At 33.9% G+C, this 21468-nt stretch overlaps 3 protein-coding genes and 1 pseudogene across 7 annotated transcripts; all 4 read right to left on the bottom strand.

Moving 5' to 3' along the window:
• Positions 1-714: 714 nt before the first annotated feature.
• On the bottom strand, positions 715-3022 carry LOC146905451 (RNA pseudouridine synthase 3, mitochondrial-like). 2 transcript variants are annotated; one of them, XM_085727952.1, is made up of 5 exons: positions 2910-3022; positions 2675-2791; positions 2440-2541; positions 2157-2315; positions 715-1188 (listed from the first exon to the last, which is right to left on the bottom strand). In XM_085727952.1, exons 2-5 carry the CDS (start codon positions 2750-2752, stop codon positions 1162-1164), a joined length of 366 nt encoding a protein of 121 aa, XP_085584078.1. In that variant the 5' UTR covers positions 2753-2791; positions 2910-3022; the 3' UTR covers positions 715-1161. The 2 variants fall into 2 exon arrangements, with proteins under 2 accessions (XP_085584078.1, XP_085584079.1); XM_085727953.1 differs by having other exon boundaries at positions 2944-2987.
• A 1151-nt stretch (positions 3023-4173) lies between these two features.
• Positions 4174-8805, bottom strand: LOC146905450 (glycerophosphodiester phosphodiesterase GDPDL3-like; annotated as a pseudogene). Its single transcript, XR_015020120.1, has 5 exons — positions 8706-8805; positions 6801-7085; positions 6301-6443; positions 5317-5798; positions 4174-4861 (listed from the first exon to the last, which is right to left on the bottom strand). The product of XR_015020120.1 is annotated as a glycerophosphodiester phosphodiesterase GDPDL3-like (transcript).
• Positions 6859-11835, bottom strand: LOC146905449 (pentatricopeptide repeat-containing protein At2g17670-like). Of its 3 annotated transcripts, XR_015019958.1 has the most exons (4): positions 10376-11835; positions 7909-8243; positions 7230-7267; positions 6859-7085 (listed from the first exon to the last, which is right to left on the bottom strand). XR_015019958.1 is itself a non-coding variant. In XM_085727946.1 (2 exons), exon 1 carries the CDS (start codon positions 11756-11758, stop codon positions 10379-10381), a length of 1380 nt encoding a protein of 459 aa, XP_085584072.1. In that variant the 5' UTR covers positions 11759-11835; the 3' UTR covers positions 7679-9927; positions 10376-10378. The 3 variants fall into 3 exon arrangements, 2 of the variants coding, with proteins under 2 accessions (XP_085584072.1, XP_085584073.1); XM_085727946.1 differs by lacking the exons at positions 6859-7085; positions 7230-7267 and having other exon boundaries at positions 7679-9927; XM_085727947.1 differs by lacking the exons at positions 6859-7085; positions 7230-7267 and having other exon boundaries at positions 7679-8243.
• LOC146905448 (RNA pseudouridine synthase 3, mitochondrial-like) lies at positions 10252-19522 on the bottom strand. Its single transcript, XM_085727945.1, has 10 exons — positions 19391-19522; positions 18255-18581; positions 17297-17368; positions 16974-17132; positions 16795-16842; positions 16628-16708; positions 15505-15621; positions 15271-15372; positions 14988-15146; positions 10252-13346 (listed from the first exon to the last, which is right to left on the bottom strand). Exons 2-10 carry the CDS (start codon positions 18579-18581, stop codon positions 12972-12974), a joined length of 1440 nt encoding a protein of 479 aa, XP_085584071.1. The 5' UTR covers positions 19391-19522; the 3' UTR covers positions 10252-12971.
• Positions 19523-21468: the final 1946 nt, after the last annotated feature.

Below are 21468 nucleotides of genomic sequence, written 5' to 3'. Positions count from 1 at the left end.
CATTATTAAAAGTGAGTTGCAAAAGCACTCATAAGCATTAAAAAGTGAAACAAAACACTCTTTAGGTGCTCCAAACATGTTTTAATCCCTTTTGGATAACTATTTGATTATTTATATGCCATTCTAGCGATTTACATAAATTAAGAAATATAGTTTTTTTTAAAGAAGAAATATAGTTAATTGTATATAGAAAAGAGTAACTGTGAGTTGTTTTACAAAAATATTATTTATTAATGGTGCGGAAAACATAAATTAAAAGAATTGTAAAAATATAAATTGCTAAGGGGCAAAATAGGAAAAGAAACATTATTATTTTTTTGGTCAAGTAGTATAGTGGCTACAGTTCACACATTTTAAATGTGGAGAAGTGGGGTGTCCGGGGTTTGAAACCCAGACCCCTGCATATAGTATGTAATATTTCTACTAACTGAGTTAAGTACATTATTATTCTTTAATATTATAAAGTGACATAATTTAGAACAAACAAATTTTGTTAGAATGACATGTAATTTTGAACTGAGGGAGTATTTTTTTTAACATGGTTTTTATCTTTCATCCATATTTGTATATATCAATTTTTAAATTTTAAATCTGATTTTCTTTTGGAGTATAACATATTATTATATAATTTTTTTTTTAACAAAAGTAGCTTAGCAAGAAGCCATGATGCTAAGACTACTGTTAATTTTGTTCAGATTATTTCATCACATCACATTGCAATAATTTCCTTCCATTTATATTACTGCCATCATCTTAATAATATTAGTTGACATATATGTATTTCTCCACAAGTTAATAGTTTTTACTCAAACTAAATATGACGACATAAGATTCCAACTAATTCTCATATGATTTGGCATTGTTGCGACAAAGCGAAGAATATCAGGTTGCAGGCTAAGTGAAGGGTGAAGTTCTTCTGAACTCTTTCCTAAAACATGAAGAAACTTGGCAATGTTGGGGAGTGCCAGTTCTCTGCAGTGCAGATGCAACAGAGGCACCTTAGATAAAACACTTCCCTTTTGAACATCTAGGCCATCTGGTCTCCGCAACTTGTATGGTTTTCCAGTTGTTGGCTCAATATCGACTCGCGCCATTTGTTTCCATCGGCTGTGCACCAACCATCCATATTTATAGTCACCAACTATCGGTGTTCCAAGTGCTTCAGGCTTCAGCGCAATGGACACGTAGCTGGTAAAAAAGTAGCAGAAATCAAATTAAGTTAGGAACATGTTGCTTTAACTCAGCAAAATCACTATATATATTAAGGTCAAAACTTAGTTATAGTGCCTATAGTACTGGTCCTACTTCTCTACTATAAATATAGCATAACTGTCGATAACAATTTTCAAGGTGTGAAAAGCTACTTCAAAAAAATGGTCTCTTTGTGATTTTGTTGAAGCTCCTAAGTGTAGCTTTTGTCAAAATCACGGTAGCACATTGTTATTCTGCCAAACTCACCGCTAATCTCACATGCCACTTGAAAGTGGCGATTTTATTTTTATTTTTTTACCAAGGACAACGCAAGCCTGAATCAAGCCGATACTTTCTTCCCAATAATAAACAACTAAGGAATTTTCCCCTTTAGTACATTAGAAAGGGAATAGAATTTCAATTAACCGGGGCATCTTAATAATATTAAAAGATATATAGTACAAGTAGATATGAAAATTTTACATAAAACTTTAAATAGAAGACCCAACAGCCATGGCCTCATGAAAAAGGGCAATTTGGATAACTGAAGGCTTACGAAAGCTTCTCAATTCAGATATATAGTACTTGATTTGAACTTCCAAAAAAGCTCTTATAAGTTTATAAATGGCTATGGAGAAGTAAATGAGAGAAAAGAAATTCTAAAAATGTTGAGATGCATAAGTTTATTTTAACTTTGAAAGAAGCTATAAATTAGAAGAGACTATTAGTGTTTGGCCAACTACTCTATTAGTTTGTTTTATAATTAGTGTTTCCCAGGCTTTGTCGATGCAAAAGGTTGACTCGGTGAGCCACCCCTTTTAGTGATTCCACAGCATATTCTAATGATAATCTAAGATAAGTTTAAGTCCTAACTTTATTCAAACAGGTTTGAAAAGCATGCCTAATTCCTTTTTTGACCAGTACAGTTCATTTGAATAGAGAATTTATAGCAGCATCCAAGATACCTGATGCTTCCGGTAAGTTAGTGGACGCAGCTCAATCCATGAGCATCCATTTATCATTGGACCAAGCACCCGATACTCAGTTACAGCCTCTTGGTGAGGCTCTATACTCGAATGGTGAGCTAGCATTACCCTCTCTGTCTTCCCATCATTCATAAGCACCTGACATAAGATCGCATATATAAACACAATCAATAACACATTAGAAGATATCAATGACATTAAGCATGTTACAAACTATCATTGGATGTAAACACACAAACTAAACAAGAGAAAGAGCGCAAACCTTAGAAAGAGGAGCATGAATTATGCCTTCCTTCTCCTTGGGAGTCCCTATGACCAATGCCCAATATCTTTGATATGTAGCTTCACATGCATCATTCCAAGCCTAAAATAGTCCAGGGAGAGTTAAAGTTCAAATGGAAAAATAAAATTGTTGTTAATGCATCTTTGATACTGCATTGACAAGCTAAATGATGTGTATGAAAACAGCAGTTGAATACTTCGTGTAGAAAAGGCACCTTACAAGAAGATTTTGCATTGTTTGTGTTACTGAATAACCATTGAAGGTGAGATACACTATCTTTTGTTCTCCCCATTAAAAGGATGCCACTAGTCTCTCTGTCAAGACGGTGGACCTGAAAAAACCAACATAAGAATTGATTTGATAGGACCCAAACTGATATTAAATGACCAAGAACTTTTGTATTTGATATTTAAAGACTAAGATGGGAAACAATGGAGCTAGCTCGTTACAAGATGAGGAGTAAATATGAAAGCAGAAATTCACTTGACTGAGAGAGCCAGTTCGTTATTCGTCTTCTTAGCTGAACCTCCAATACCCAATTGATAATGTCCCAAATGCCTCTCTAAGTCGGTTTATGTCCCCTCTTAACAATAGTTATAGAATTGTCAAGTCATATAATGGAAGCCTGAGTCCAATTAAAATCTTCTCAATAGGCCATATGTCTTTTCTACTTCTAGATCAATAAATTTCATGTCCAAGGTAAGATGCATATATGAACATAAATTTAAACATGATGATGCAGAAATATTGTAGAATAAACAAGGCAATCTAGACCAATAAAATATGCTACCAATTTGTATTAAATCAAAACAATAACTTATCAATTGATTATAGTAGATTGTGTATTACAAACAATGGAAACAAACTAAAACACAAGCAGAACTATATTCAAATAAAAAGAGCATTTGACAATCAATAAGTTATGAGCATCTGACAAGATATAAATAACTTGATAGCATCGTTTATAAAACTTATGGCCGAATGCTTTCAGATAAGACTGCAAAAACAAATTAATTATTCGTTTCTCCAAAAGGAAAAAGAAGAAGGTTTTCCTTATACATTACAATCTTCTGGCAAGCCGACTCTGCCTCAACTCCAATGTCTTCACTAGAAACCAATTTTGATGTGAGAAGCACCTAAGAAAATGTAAACAAAAATAGTGCAAAACTACAAATTACACACTCCAAAAACAAACATTAATTAGTTTGATGTTCTCGAACATTGTCTCATGTAGGAAGATATTTCCTATCTAGAACTAATATAATCCATAGGTTCCTTTGAATTTGATTTTAAATTAATGAGGCACCTTATTTCAGCTGCAATTTCTTCAAATGTTACAATTTGTTATTGATGAGGTGACCTTGTATGTTGCAACATTAGGGTCAGTTAGAAAGTTTAGAGGGGAGGAGAGGAGAGTACTTTAGATTAAAAGAAGAAAGGAAATTTTTTGGGCTTAGATCGTCTATGTATAAAAGAAAAAGAGGAAAATATAAAAATTTATAACTAATCTCTAAAAACTTGAACGGGAGAGTATATTTTTCTTCATGATACAATTTTTTATTTTATTTTTAAATGGAGGAACTAAAAAACTGGAATGGGAGGGTTTAGATAATCTCGTCAAATTCAATCTACGTTATTATAATTTCTGTTGAATTTCACGATCAAAACAAAATCTACTTATATTAAAACAATCAACAAAATACACATGCTCTGTTTGATTCTCAAAAAAGTTTCATCCGAACCTCAACTTGTTTATCTAATGCCAAATGCACACCAACAAATATAAATATATGATACAAGATAAACATCTAAGATGAATTCGTAGTCTGTAGATATACACCAAAAAGGATTTTGTACTAATAGTACAAACCCAAGAAGCAATTGGAGAACTTAGAATGAACATGCATAGCTACAATGAAAAGAATTTGCTCCCAAGTTAAAAAAAATAAAAATTGTGGATTATTCATGCAGTGTGAAGCCATAAGTGTCATGCCACTATCCTAGCAGAGATCATGAGGCAATAGAGGGTTGAAACCAGCAAAGACACCTTCTCCTTTTTCTTTCTTTTTTCTTCTTTTTGGCAGGAAGTGAAGAGATGATTTCACTCAAAGCAGAAAAATAGAAGCTACAAACACAGCAAGACTGGACAAGAAGAAGCAAGCAGAAACCTTGGGCTGTGCGTTTCCGGGTGGGGACTTGGTTCCGGCAGCAGGGCTAGCAGCTGGAGCTATTTCAGCAACCGGAGGCAAAGGTGGCTCTACCACTTCGTCTTTAGTCAAGGGAGGGAGTGGAGCCATAGCTGGAGGCAATAACGGTTTGCTAATGACTGAAAAAAGACTACCTGGTTTAACAGGTTGCATGTAGGGAGGTGTATTATTACCCAAGTTTAGGCATTTGTTTCCTGCAAAAGAATAGAGAACAATTATTATGTCGATAATTGAGGGATAACAGACTTGATGGTTGATAGAGCAGAGATAACAATTGTAAAGTAAAACAAAGTTAATCAAGGAAGTGGATGAATTTATATTAATAAATGAAGAAATGGATGAACAATATGCAAAATGCAGCCCAGAGCAAAGCTCCTCGGTGAGAAAACTCACTGCTTGACCATATCAAGTTTAACAAACTCAATCCTACCTACTCCTTCCCCTCATACACCTTTTTATTAGGGGAATCTACTACTATCTAACAGCTCACTACTCGCATGTTTCCCACACTATTTTCCTTCTTTTTCCTAGTGTAAACCCTCCACACTTTGGGCTTCTCATTTTTAAAGCCCACCAGCACATCACCCTCAATAGTATCCGGCCCAATTAAACTCCTATCAATGGTACAATATAATTTTCTAGCACTTACTTGTGTATCTATGAGCAGATTTAGGGAAGTCTGTAATGACCCCGTTAATTCCTGCACCCTGAATAAACGAGTTGATCTCCACAGTTGAATCTGAGAAGAAATCAAATGCCTGAGATACAAACTCATTGCTGAATGTTTCTACGAAAACTGAGGTTAGAAGCTTGTAGCTTTTCCACAATGTTTGTTTGGGTGGTTGCAAAGCCGGCATTCCTAGGAAATACTGAATCTTTATTGACGACCACAGAACTAGCAAATGTTTTTATATCCTCAGCAGCTGCATTGGTAGCATCACCGACACCCTCGTCAATCTGGTAGACAAGCTCGTATTTGGTTTTCTCCTTGAACTTCAGTAATACAGAGCTATTAGTGGATTGGATATAAACTTTTTGGCTCCCTGGTTTGTCATAACCTGCTTTGCTCAAAGCATCAATGACAACATCGGTCACACTTAATCCCTGCTTTTCTGCAAGATAGGCTGCATTCTGATAACAGAAAAATGCAACATAATGTTTATTCAATAAAAAATTAAAGAAAATAAATTTGAAACAAAAAGTTCTTAGGCTTAGAATATGCAATCGTTATAAATCTCTCCAATGCCCAAATAGAAAACAATTTGTTTTTCTTTGGTTGAAGTAACTCAGCGGGCAGAGTTCGTGAAGAAATACTAGAACGGAAATTCACAGGAATGTCACTTTTGGCAAGTCAGTCTGTCATTTGCCCTTTTTATTATATCATACTCACAAGTGTCGTAACAATGCAAAAACAATACACGACAGACTTGATATCTCCTATTCTTATTTTCTGGATCATGCAGGGTGCAGGCCTTTCAAAGCAACAAGGTGAAACCAGATAATCAGTCATACCAACTATGAAGTAAGTGGCCCTAAACCATTAAATTTGCACTAATCTTATAAACATTATGAGTTTGAATAACAGCTGAAATAATAAATTATATACAGGAATAATAGGCATGATAGAACACACCTCAACAAAGATCAAGACGCCTGATAGAGAAGTCTGATTTTTTGTTAACGACAAGAAGTCTGATAATGTTAAAAATGTCCCAGCGTTCTTAGCTTTTGGATTCCTGAACAATGTGTATTTTGAGAAAGGGGCCAATATTGAGGCTGTAGGGAAAATAGGGAACAGAAAAACATGTCAATTGCTCTTTTATAAAAATTAAAACATATTCTTTCTTCAAAACAATGCAAATCAATGTAAGTGCAAAACACCAAAAGCGAAAAATTTTCAATGGAAAACAACCCGTGAATCTTTGATTATCCTATAAAGTGAAGTTCTAAGCTAAATTTTTCCTAAAACACAATTTTTTAATGCATGTATCTCTATCTGATTCTGAGCTTATGGCTTATTGAAGTATCAGTCAATTAGACTTAGAAGAGTCTGGGTTACCACCATGCAAATATGGAAAGTCTGAATAATATTTAACTGCTGGAAAAAAAACTATAGAACTTTCTTTGACTTACGGGTCAGTCCTTTTATATCGTTCCACGTCAAGTTGAACGAAAATATGCCACGGCCAGATTTGATCTCAGGGACACTCACTGCTAAATCGCTGAAGCTAGTTTGAGCAACTGTGGTACTCTCTAGAAGATCAATTGATTTTAAGCAAAATGGTGTCCCATCCTTTGACAATTGAACAGGACAGTCAAGAACATCCACACCATCTTGTATGGCCTTGTTATATGCTAAGTTGGTACAAGCTGGAAAATCTCCACTTGCTCCATACTTTGAGATAATCAAGGTTTTATCTGAAAATATAAGAAGTGAGAGCAACAAGTCAACAACGATGAACACTATGCGGCCACAAAATGATGGAAATCGTGCAAAGAAACGGCTAGGAATTATTGATCAACAAGGTGAGAATACATATTTAAGATCAAGACAAAATGTACCTCTTCTTTAGCATTGTTGCCTATGTGAGCAAAGCAATCTGCAAAATGAGAAGACAAACTCAACACCTTAAATAGAGACTAAAGAATAGTACACACAAGCATACATATATATTCTGAGGTTACGATTTTTAAGTATGTAAAATAACAAGAAATTAATATCAATTGCACACCTTTGTCGTGTGTTTAAAGGATGTAAAAGGATTTTAAAATTGAAGAAAATGACAGTATGGATAGTTAATAGGCATGAAAAACCAAGAGGATGGAAATCTTTATTTTCTTTGATATAGTAAGGAAATTGAAAATTGAAAGGAAATTTTTATGATAATTTCTTATATGAAAGGGTATATAACTAGATCCCCTACCTGTCTAGAGAAGGAGCCTTGTCTAAGATGGAAGCAAGAATGCAGGAGGTCGTGGGTGTTTGGAAAAGATATTCTATTTTTAGTAAATTTTGTGTGTGCACCATCAGCATTAGAACAAGAAATCGGATAAGGTCAACATGATTCCATCAGTGTCCTATTATTGAACAATGATTGTATAGTTTGTAGGAGCACCCGCATGGCAAGAAACAAGTACCTCCTTACCAAGATTGTAAAGTTAAACTAGTTTTTAGTTATACACAGCTTAAGCACAGGATTATGTATCATTTAGCAGGCCAATTCAATTGATAAATCCTTACTTTGAAGAGATTATTCAATGAATATATTTGTATGGAGAAATTTGTAGGGGATTGGATAGGTCCTCGAACTTGTAATCCACAGAAAAATAGCCACTTGTGGGTACACCATTAACCAAATAATTCATAGTTTTATTTGGGAAAACACCGAAAATGTTAGTAGAGTTTGAAAGGTTGAGATCTGGAAGGCAAATCCCAACTGCATCTTTCGTCAATTGCACATTACACCATAGAGCGGCATTGGATGTGCTGGTTTGTGCGGCCAAAATAAGCAGAGTCACTAAAATCAGGAAATATGCCCGAAAAACCACAATGTGAGATGACCAGTGGTGGACTTCCTGCAAAACAAAGTTGTTTAACTTTTGTAAGCTTCCTACAAATTTATGATTCTTCCCAAAAGACAAAGTTAAACTGGAAAGCTCCTTAAAAACCTTAAGATACAGAAACTAATTTCAACTTAAATGAGAAATTATTGTTTATTACAAGATTCTTTCAATTTAAGAAACTTTCTCAAATTGAATTAACTAGGTAAATTATCTAGAGAAGATGCAGAATTAACATGCATCAAAAGATATAGACCATAACAGTTTCTAAATTCTAACTGAAATAAAAACTACTATAAATATCAATGGTTTCATTTTTCTGATAAGATTTTCCATGATTCAGTTCAGCTCAATAAACATTATCTAACTATTCTTAGCTACCTCAATTAACTAACATTTATGAGAATTCAAATCTCTAATAAGCTCAAATTAACACTATCATCAAAGTTGATAAAAAAAAGATCTTTCAACACATACCTGTGAGTGTGTTCCATACAGATCTCTTAGATTGATCTGAAACAAGTGCTAGAAGAAGAAATAGAGAGAGTGAAACGGAGAGAGCGCGTGGAGTACACATTCCGACTCGACTACTATGGTAGCTTACGATGAAGTGATGAACACAACCACCTTAATTTCGGAGAGAGAGGTGGTTTCTGTTCTGTTCTTTTCTGACTTATGTTAATGAGCTCTTAACTCAGAAACACAACCTTTTTGTTTCTGGTCCTTTTCTTTCCTTCTTGCATTAATTTTACAATATATATAAAAAAAATGTTTGTATACTAGATATAGATATTGTAGATATTTTCTTTAAAAAAAAATATTGTAGATATTATTATAGGTATTATTTTATGATTGTAAAGAACCGAGGACTATTCAACGAAAATCTATTCAACATTTGGATGCGATGATAAAAAATCTCTTCAGCTCTATCAAACATAAATTTAGATACGAATATCGAACAAGACATGTTGATGCTAATAATAATTTGAAGGAATGATATAATTCAATGTAATTATGTATCAGTGTTGTGTTAGTATCAGATATGAATCATACGATATGTATCTGGCACCAGAACACAACTAATCTAGTAGAATATTTGCACTTTCCACCAAGTCTAACAATGTAGCAACTTAAAATCGATACAGTTGTACTCGACTCGATAAATTAATTTTTGCAATTACGCGCATAAGATATTATATTAGAAAAAGAAAAAAATAGATTATTCAATGAAATAAATTATGAAGTGGACAAGCTGGCTTTGAGCTAAAAGCCGCGTTATTATTGACTGCTGTTGAGATACTGTGTTTTGTGGTGAGGTCCAAACCATGGTTGTTACTCTGGCATTTCTTAGTGGGATTCCAATTTCCACAGCCCCACGTAGATAGAACGTGCTCAGGCCATTGTGATGTATGTGGTTCTCTTTTCTTATTTTTTTGATAAGTTTACCTATGTGGTCACTATCAAAATTAATACATTATATTATGATGATATATGACATACTACTATAAAATAAAGTTATATGATATACGACTGAGTCTGATTGAACAGGGTGTGTTTGATTCCATATGAAAAGTGGAATAATCTAAACATTAAAAATTCAATGCATTGCACACCTAAAAGCACTTCTTTGTCCCTTGTATCATGTTTAGATATGGGCTTGTTCTTGATGTTCAAAGGTGCTTCAAGGGTGTAGAACAACCTAATAAATAGTTGAATCTAGTATTAACTTGAACATAATACGACAATAAAGAGTTCATACACTTCCTGAGTTAAACCTAAAACAAACTGTATTAAATGAATAAGATAATCTAATTGTAAGTACAGCCACAGGTATTACGAGTCTTATGATATCTTACAAAGTTAAACACAGTGAAACTGTAGAAAAATCTCAGGATATAATAACTGTTCTTAAATTAAGTATTTCAAAAGAAGAGCCACTCTTTTTTTTTTTTTTTTTTTTGAGAGGACGAGAAGAACCAACTTAAAAGCATAATTTATCATTCCACAATATTGCACGTTGAGGTAGGTTATAAATTTGAGGATATAATAATAATGTGTTTCAACAGTGCGTAAAGTGGCAACTACACAACAAAACTTCGACATACAAATACGACAAAACCCTCGAGCGAAATAGAAACCGTGCTTACCAATTAAAATTTAAGGCCTTCTTCTTTTGCTTTCTTGAACCATTTAAGTGTGCTTTCCAATGTAGAGTAAGCAGCGACATCTGTCAAACTCTTGCTTTCTACTGCATAATCAAACACTTCATAAGCATCCGCAATTCTACCAACACTACACAGTGCCCTTACAAACGTAGCATAAGAAGCCATATCAAGCTTTAGACCATCCGATTTCATCGCACCATACAATTCCATGGCCTTGTCAAACATCCTAGACTTACACAACCCATGAAGCAGCGTGTTATACGTGCACGTATTCGGACTGCAGCCCTTCATTTCCATCTCTTCCAACAATGCCAATGCAGCCAAGGTCTCCCCTTTCCTGCACATCCCATTCATCAGAGAGGTATAAGTTACCTCATCAGGGAAATGACCCTTTTCAGCCATAACACGCAATAACTTCTTAGCTTCTGAAACCCGACCAGATTTGGATAACCCAAAAATCAAAGTATTATAAGTAATAAGATCAGGCTCCACACCCTTCTCCTTCATTTGATTATAAACCTCAATGGCCTCACTCCCTCTACTCAGCATACAATAACCTTTCATAATTGTATTATAAAGAAAACAATCCGGCTTAAAACCTTCCTCTTGGAGAATATCCACCAACCTCGTCGCCTCACGCAAATTCTTAGTGTTACAGACATTGTCAATCAAAATAGTATATGTAACAAGATTAGGCTTGACATCAAACTTAGTACGCATTTCATCAATAAAAGCATAAACCAAACTCAAAGTGCGAGACTTACATAAATTCTTAACAAGAAAATTGTAAGTGTAAATATCAGGACTACAATGCTTGGAAGACAGCTCTTTGATCAATTCAACAGCATCGTCAACACGATCAGCAGCAGTACAAAGTGACCTAACAGCTAAATCAACAGTACCTTTATCAGGACTGACCCCATGAGAAACCATCAAATTTAGGGTTTGACGAATTAGGGAAAGTGTTGAATCCTTTGAATCAGTTGGTTTGCAGCAATGGGTAAGTAAGATATGATAAGTAGATTTGTCAGGTGAGAAGGAAGGATGGGTCTTTGTCATATGACGAAGAAAAGCAATGGAATCGTTAATGGTGGAAACAGAAGCGTAGGATTGAAGAAGGGAATTATGGAAACGGGAATCAATAGGAGTATTGGAACTGTTGACGAAGGAATTGAAGATGCTTTTGGCATCTTGGAGATTTGGGGATTTGAATACAGAAGCGGGTTTTGGAGATTGAGATTGTTGTTTTTGTTGGGGTTTTCGGGTTTTGTTGGGTTTGGGAGAAGAAGGAATCAATGAAGATGAACGGTGAATCAAATTAGGGTTTGAGAGTGCGGATCGAAATGAAGGAGGAATTTTTCCCATGTTGCTTTCTTCGTTCCTTCAGACTTATGCTGCTTGCTTACAGACAGAGTTTAGGGTTTTTCAGAATCAGAAAGAATGTGTTGTTTATTGACTCTTTATTTATGATAAGAACAAAATTATTGAGCGTATGTTTGATTCCTTTTTTTTTAAGGAATGTTTGATTCTCTTTTTGATGGCAGTTGATTTTCAATTAATTGATTATGTAAATTTAGAGTTATCCTCTTCATTTATACTCTTCCCCGTTTCTTTCATTTGATGAGATAAATATATAAAAAAAATTAAAAATAATTATTGATGATGAAACCTATTTAATGATATAACTCTTCATCTATTTTTCTTTGTCTATCTCTTTCATAATGACAAACTTCATTTATTTTTATAAATAGAGAGGATCTCAACTCGTAAATTTAACATTATTAAAAGTGAGTTGCAAAAGCACTTATAAGCATTAAAAAGTGAAACAAAACACTCTTTAGGTGCTCCAAACATGTTTTAATCCCTTTTGGATAACTATTTGATTATTTATATGCCATTCTAGCGATTTACATAAATTAAGAAATATAGTTTTTTTTAAAGAAGAAATATAGTTAATTGTATATAGAAAAGAGTAACTGTGAGTTGTTTTACAAAAATATTATTTATTAATGGTGCGGAAAACATAAATTAAAAGAATTGTAAAAATATAAATTGCTAAGGGGCAAAATAGGAAAAGAAACATTATTATTTTTTTGGTCAAGTAGTATAGTGGCTACAGTTCACACATTTTAAATGTGGAGAAGTGGGGTGTCCGGGGTTTGAAACCCAGACCCCTGCATATAGTATGTAATATTTCTACTGAGTTAAGTACATTATTATTCTTTAATATTATAAAGTGACATAATTTAGAACAAACAAATTTTGTTAGAATGACATGTAATTTTGAACTGAGGGAGTATTTTTTTTAACATGGTTTTTATCTTTCATCCATATTTGTATATATCAATTTTTAAATTTTAAATCTGATTTTCTTTTGGAGTATAACATATTATTATATAATTTTTTTTTTAACAAAAGTAGCTTAGCAAGAAGCCATGATGCTAAGACTACTGTTAATTTTGTTCAGATTATTTCATCACATCACATTGCAATGATTTCCTTCCATTTATATTACTGCCATCATATTAATAATATTAGTTGACATATATGTCTTTCTCCACAAGTTAATAGTTTTTACTCAAACTAAATATGATGACATAAGATTCCAACTAATTCTCATATGATTAGGCATTGTTGCGACAAAGCGAAGAATATCAGGCTGCAGGCTAAGTGAAGGGTGAAGTTCTTCTGAACTCTTTCCTAAAACATGAAGAAACTTAGCAACGTTGGGGAGTGCCAATTCTCTGCAGTGCAGATGCAATAGAGGCACCTTAGATAAAACACTTCCCTTCTGAACATCTAGGCCTTCTGGTCTCCGCAACTTGTATGGTTTTCCAGTTGTTGGCTCGATATCGACTCGCGCCATTTGTTTCCATCGGTTGTGCACCAACCAGCCATATTTATAGTCACCGACTATCGGTGTTCCAAGTGCTTCAGCGCAATGGACACGTAGCTGGCAAAAAAAGGAGCAGAAATCACATTAAGTTAGGAGCGGGTTGCTTTAATTCAGCAAAATCACTATATATATTAAGGACAAAACTTAGTTAGAGTGCCTATGGTACTGTTCCTACTTCTCTACTACAAATATGGTATAACTGTCACTAACAATTTTTACGATGTGAAAAGCTACTTCAAAAAAATGGTCTCTTTGTGATTTCATTGAAGCTCCTAAGTGTAGCTTTTGTCAAAATCACGGTGGCACATTGTTATTCCGCCAAACTCACCGCTAATCTCAAGAGCCGCTTGAGAGTGGCGATTTTATTTTTATTTTTTTACCAAGGACAAGACAAGCCTGAATCAAGCTAATACTTTTATCCCAATAATAAACAACTTTGGAATTTTCCCCTTTAGTAAATTAGAAAGGGAATAGAATTTCAATTAATCGGGGCATCTTAATAATACTAAAAGATATATGGTATAAGTAGATATGAAAATTTTACATAAAACTTCAAATAGAAGACCACAGCCATGGCCTTACGAAAAAGGCCTTTTTGAATAACTGAAGGCTTAGGAAAGCTTCTCAATTGAGATATATAGTACCTGATTTGAACTTCCAAAAAAGCTCTTATAAGTTTATAAATGGCTATGGAGAAGTAAATGAGAGAATAGAAATTCTAAAAATGTTGAGATGCAGAAGTTTATTTTAACTTTGCAAGAAGCTATAAATTAGAAGAGACTATTAGCGTTCAGCCAACTACTTTTTGGGCTTCTCTTATACTTTCAAGGAGAAGTTGGACCGAATATTATTCCTTAAAAGCCTAAAAAAAGTAGCCTAACTTTAGAAAAGAAAAATTAAAGAAAAGTAGCTTGAGCTGCGGCGGCTGGCATGTGTGGGATTATTCATAGCCATATAACTAGCTCATAACCAACATGTGCCAGTTTTTTTAGTCGTTGGGCAACGCCCCTGTAGTTAACGAAACTCTGTCTGGCGAGGATGAAGCAGCAGAGACATGACACAGATAGACAAAGCAAAAAAGGGATAAAGAAGACATCTTTTACATATTGTGAAGAATTATAGGATTAGGGAGTATTTGTAAAAGCTCATTTAGACTTGTGATATGTCATAGAATGTTTTCAACTTATCATTAAACTCCCCAAAATAGCTTATAGAGATGACTTATACAAAATGTACGCAGAGCTTACTGCCACCCCTTCAACTATAGAATGAACTTACAGATAAGTTTTTATATCATAAGCACTTAAATTAAGTTCACATAAATGCCCCCTTATAGCAAGGAAGAGCATAATTGATAGGATGGTATATGTTGCACCAACATAGTTTTTTGGCAGATTGAAATTTAGATTAGGGTAAGTCTTGACACCAACCTCAATGAGAATTTTTAGTGGGATGAGGATTACATATTACCTAACAACAGGTTTCCTAGAATAGAACCCAAGTCCAGGCTTTGTCAATGCAGAAGGATGACTCGGTGAGCCACCCCTTTTAGTGATTCCACAGCATATACTAATGATAATCTAAGATAAGTTTTAAGTCCTAACTATATTCAAACAGGTATGAAAAGCATGCCTAATTCCTTTTTTTTACCAGTACAGTTCATTTGAATAGAGAATTTATAGCAGCATCCCAAGATACCTGATGCTTCCGGTAAGTTAGTGGACGCAGCTCAATCCACGAACATCCATTTATCTTTGGACCAAGCACCCGATACTCAGTTACAGCCTCTTGGTGAGGCTCTATACTAGAATGGTGAGCTAACATTACCCTCTCTGTCTTCCCATCATTCATAAGCACCTGACATAGGATCGCATATATAAACATAATCAATAACACATTGGAAGATAGTGATGACATTAAGCAAGTTACAAACTATCATTGGATGTAAACACAAAACCTAAACAAGAGAAAGAGCACAAACCTTAGAAAGAGAAGCATGAATTACACCTTCCTTCTCCTTGGGAGTCCCTATGACCAACGCCCAATATCTTTGATGTGTTGCTTCACATGCATCATTCCAAGCCTAAAAAAGGCCAGGGAGAGTTAAAGTTCAAATGGAAAAATAAAATTGTTGTTGAAAGACTGGATACTGCATTCACAAGCTAAATGATGTGTATGAAAACAGCAGTTAAATACTTCCGAGTAGAAAAGGCACCTTACAAGAAGATTTTGCATTGTTTGAGTTACTGAATAACCATTGAAGGTGAGATACACTATCTTTTGTTCTCCCCATTAAAAGGATGCCACTGGTCTCTCTGTCAAGACGGTGTACCTGAAAAAACCAACGTAAGAATTGATTTGATAGGACCCAAAATAATATTAAATGACCAAGAACTTATGTATTTGATAGGACCCAATTGATAATGTCTCAAATGCCTCTCCAAGTCAGTTACGCCCTCTAATTCCCGAACCATTTCCCCTAATCCCTTTTTGCCACATGACCAATCTGTAACTCGCCCTCTTTTTCCCAAGCTCCAAATCCTATTGTACCCCGTTCCTCAATTAATTCATCTCGTACTACAGACCCGTTTAATGGCCCTATGCCCCTATAATGTGTAGTCTCGTATTTTAAATAAGCAGTAAGCACCAACCATTTCTATAGGGCTTGAACAAAAGAAACAAAATAAAACCAATTGTCCTTTTTGTAATTATTAGTGAAAAATGAAATAAAACAACGATACCTCAATCCAAACAAGGTGCATGCCCAAGCCCACAAACAATACAACTAATAATCAAATTACTCTTCCAATATGTTAATTTTTATAAATTTGAAGGATTTTTTTTATAGAGATCAATTTATGCACAAGGGTAATTTACCATAACAACCAAAGACTTTTCCTAGTAAGTAGGGTAACCTTCATAAATCAAATGGTGCCTTTATGTTTGGCTACATTGATCTCCAGACAATTACTCTTTTCCATAGTTTAGAAGTATGACTCATGAGTTAAAGGCTATATGCCATATGTAGTCATCACATTTCTTGTATCTCCCAAGTTCTTATTCTTATAAATAATTTTTTTCTCCTCCACTCATCTAGCATTTTCTTAGACCTCAACATTTTATTAAACAAATTTGAGAGCCAAGTTATATATCTCTCTCCTAGACATTCCCAAAATTCACCAGACTTTAATCTTTTATCATTTAGTTAAAATGGAAGTGTCAGCATACCTATATGAGCAGATGTTCATATGGTGCATGATGATTCATTTAGCTGCAAATGCAAACGAAATTGTTTGCATATCATAGCAATGTCAATGATGTATAAAAGAGTAGTTTACCAGTTTAGGACCCTCGTCATAATCATAGGACAGTGCTGCAGCTGCCAATGCATCCATGCTATTATGAACTGGAAGATTCCCCTAACAAGATCATCAGCAGGAAATCAAAATCCCAGAGCAAACTCCAATTCAGTGAATTTCTAGAAATGTGAAAAAGACATTCAGACCTTAACCGGCAATTTCGGAGGTTTATTCAGAACAATAATCGCGAAGTCCTGAATAGGCAACGAATACAAGATATTTAAATGCAATTAAACGATAAGAGAAGTAACAAAAGCTTATAAAAAATAATGCCGACAGAAAACTGTCAAATGGAAATAAATGTGGTGTAAGATGACAGACATACCTTGTACATCACAAGCCTTTGTAGATACTTGATTTCATCAGCATTTGGATATAGGGTTCCACTTGGTATAGCATCATATCTTCTGGAAATCCTAGTTTCAGCAATTGATACTGGGGCATGAACTCTGGACCCGGGTTTCATCACGTCATTGGATCTAATCTGTAGTTACGCTGCATAGTTATAGTATTATTAAACCTAAAACAATTCATAAGCAATTGACATATATTTATTGTTAAACACGTACACAGACAAAGACAGATTACAAAAGCAAAGTTTGCCACATTAAATGGCAAGCTATAAGGATAGATGTAAACATGAAATACCTTTCGCATAGGTTTCAGCAGCTCTTTATTCTGAGTGAAAGAGTCACCAGCAATCAGGTCTTCCATTTGCACCTATAATAGGAAATCATCAACAAAGTCTGTAAGTATATTTTCAGCTACTTACTGTAATCTATAGTTGGCCTTAATACATGATATAAAAATTAATTGACAAAGAAAATGCCAGCGTTGTCAATTGCAGATAGAGGAAGATAGCAGATTGTTATAATTCTTCTACAAAATAGTGATATAGCGCCACTATAGCGGTATAGAGCCACAGCAACTGCTATTTAACAACACTGGAAAATATCTTGTTCCAACTTGCAAAGCATGCATAACCTTTTAAGCATTTCCCTCATAGTGCAGTACTAAGGCAGTCAACCACCAGATCAGAGGCACCTTGCCTCTAAATTACCACTTATTATTATTTTGATATTTATTTTAGAGATGTAAGCATCTAGGCAGATGGCTGCAATTGAATGTAACCCCATTGGCATTTACTAGTATGCTTACTGTGACTTTCTACATCCCTCAAGGTCATGTTGATTAACCTCTTATCAATTCTGCTAGCATGTTATTTGAACAACTTGACAACTTTTGCAACACATTTTAAATGCTTAACGTGGTTCAAATATATAGTTAATTCCATTCAATAGATAGTTAATAGATATACTAGATGACAAAACTCATTTTACCATCAACGTAACTTTATTAACCACAAATTCGGAAGTGATTAGCCACAATATTCAGGCGTTCAAATCTAAATGTAATTGAACACCTGAAAATTATAGTTAACCACGTCCAAATTCGCAGGTAATGAACTTACACTAGTGGTTAACGAATTTTGACAGAATGTAATTAACCTATTATTTGTATTGCATTACCCACTTCAACAGTTGCCGCAAAAATTGTCTGAATTTAATTGTACAAAAATCATTTATCAGAAACAGTAGATACTTACTAGACCCTCCCTGAAATGTGACTCAATGACAGAACCCGGCGCGCCCTTAAAGTAATACTTGATCCAGTTGACAGCAGTAACACGATCACGCTCTCCAGGTGCACTGGTTGAGTTCTTACCAGGCAAAGGGTGAGAAGGAAAAGGAGGCAACGATAGTAGTTGTCTAGGTTTGGGAGCATCTTTGGGCACATCCAAGCGAGCAATGTTGTTAGAAACTCTGATTACTCTATCAACTGAAACGGGTCTCGGGGGACGAACTCTAGAGTAGTGCCTCACTAAGGATGACAGCCATGAGCAGCCATTGTTATTGCTCATCCGTTTCAACATCTGTCAAATTGTTTTCATGTAAGTTAGAAGTTGTTTTCATCAACTCTTCCAAATAGTCTTTGACAAGACAAGCGCTTGAGTTCGTAGATAAGCTCAAATAAGTCAACCAAAAAGACGCATGATACATTAGATAAAGAAAATGCATCTATAATTTCGACTGATAGATTCACATACACCCTAAATAAAAAAAGAGAACAAAACCTAGAAAAATTAGAGACGTAGTTTACCAGTCAGGAGCGGATCCAGACATCATATATGAAGGGAAAAAAACTAACTAAATTATGCTAAAAATTTATGAAGCACGGATAGGGACACTGACATGCCGACACAACTAATAATTTGAAAAAAAATCACATAATGCAGTGTAATTACAAGTGTCGTGTTGGTGTCGGATACGACAAGTGTCCGACATTGGGACACGCCTAATCCGAGGAGTGTTTGTGCTTCAAACAACATATTGACCTTAATTGTATAGCAAACTGAGGTACTTGTTTGTCTTGAAGCAATTCTTGTCTCTTGTTAGAAGGTCGTGTGAAATTAACAAGCATATTGACCTTACGGAAAAAACCTCTAACATAGCTATGAGTCTTAGCACAAGCAACAACAAGGGGCAACTGAAGTTGATGGGCAAAACAATGCACATAATAATAAAGCAGAAAAGTGACTTTGTAAACACAATTGTACACAGAAACCACAATGAAAAAACAGAATTTCATAGCAAAGAAACCACGATGTATAAATTGGAAAACGCAGAAACACACAACAATGACATGAATTGAAATGAGGGAAAAAAAACAGAATTTTCTAACCTTGGTTGTCTCAAAATTGCTTCAAGGAAGAGGAGATAACAATGAAGGAAGGGTTTTCGGTTGGGAAGATGAGAGAACGACCGCAAAGGTTTGGGTGAATTGGGAATTAAATTTTATTTAAGGGTGTTTTTGTCATTTACGGGTGTAACTAGAATTATAATGGGTGTGACTATTCTTTTGAATAGTCTTCTGGAAAGTATCATCGATCTGCTATCCGCACCCCATCAAATAAATTTGTTTCAGTTCCATATCTTGGCTACGATTTTAGGTCTTTCTCTTTGTTTGATAAAATGTCTTTTTTATTATGCTTAATTGCAATTTTGACCACTTATAAAAAATCTTATTTATAAAAGGTCTTAAGTTGTCTTAAACAGCTTTTTGGAGCCAAAATTTGAGGTTAATTTTGTCATTTTGATATTGACACCTCATTATTATTATTATTATTTAATATATATTTAAGCAATTGAACAAACTTTTGCTAAATTTAATATTGACAACTCATTATTGTTATTATTATTTAATATATATTTAAGCAATTGAACAAACTTTTGCTAAATTTGTGCCATAAACTACTAAATATGTTTTTTTTTCTTCCATAATCTTAGTTTTTTTTTTCGTTTTTTTTCTTTCATAATTTTATTTTGTTTTTCTTTCACATTATTATTTAATAATATATATTTAAGCAATTGAACAAACTTTTGTTAAATTTGTGCCATAAACTACTAAATACGTTTTTTTTCTTCATAATCTTAGTTTTTTTTTTCCTTTCATAATCTTATTTTGTTTTTTGTTTGATGAACATCATAGTTTGTTTTCTATTTTCTCTATTTTTTTGGTAGTGCTATTTTCTCTATTTATTTGGCAATATAAACACCGATCCCCATATGTTTTTTTTTGTTTTTTTTTAACTATGTTTTTCTAAAATTTCTCATTAAATTTGTGCCACCAAAGAAAAAAAATCCTCATCTAACGTTTGTCTTTGGTAACTAACTCTGTCTACATCTGTGCCACTTTATGCCAAAATATAAGTAACATCAAATAGGATTTATAAGTCATACTTCATCCTTCTTCCTTCGATTAAATCATCTTGCTTCAAATTAATCGTACGTCATATTTTTTTGCTTTGAATCTCTTTTTTTATTTCTAACTTCTTTTTTATATCAACGATTAAAGTATCTCTCTATTAATATTTTTAACTTTGTCTACCTTTCCATGATTTATTTCTTTTCAATTCTATGTAGATTGAATAATGGCTTCTCATATTACTGATATTGATGACATTGTTGCTGGAAAAATCGATTAGAAGATACGTGTTCGTATAGTTAATCTTTGGAAAATTCCTGATTTCAACAAACCAAAAGAGGCATCCAGTATTGAATTACTATAACATGTTTGTGTTATGTGTGATGAAACAGCATGCCTCTATATACTTTTATATGGTTCTATTATACCTATCCATTTTTGTTATTAAAGATCTTTGATTTATTCATGTATTTCACAAGTTGTATCTTCTGTTTTTCATCACAGTTAAATTAGCCTATTAAATTAAAAGAACCATATATGAACATGTTAGTAAAACAATTAGCCTATTAAATTTAAACGATTAGCCTATTAAATTTAGAGGTGGGGATTTATTTGTTTTGGTTGGTGTTGTGCAGTTTTTGGGTGCGCGGGGTTCCTGTTCCTCCACTATAATCTTCTTTGTTATTTTGAATTCACTACACTTTCTTTTTGGGTGACTCTGTTAAAAAAATAAATAAATTAAACAGCCAAACTGCACAGCCGCATCTAACAGGACTGCCCAAAACACACCCGAAAAACAACCTAAACTATTATAAATTGATAATAAAAGAAGTTTTTTAATTTGATTCATGATTGTCCATACTATGGACGTGTTGATAAGATTATATCATTGTTTTTTTATGTTTCACCTTTATTTATTTTTTAAAGAATTTGTTTCAGTTTTATAATTCTCATTATCTTTTTATTCACATAAATTCACATAATATTTTATTTATTTCAGTTGTCAAAGATACAAGCTTCTATTAAAAGCAAGGATTTCAAACAACTTGGAGATT

This window comes from Medicago sativa, chromosome 7, assembly GCF_051527215.1.
Source record: "Medicago sativa cultivar Bolivia chromosome 7, Bolivia_mono, whole genome shotgun sequence".
Classification (NCBI taxonomy): Eukaryota; Viridiplantae; Streptophyta; class Magnoliopsida; order Fabales; family Fabaceae; genus Medicago; species Medicago sativa.
This window is presented reverse-complemented; position numbering and strand designations above follow the sequence as displayed.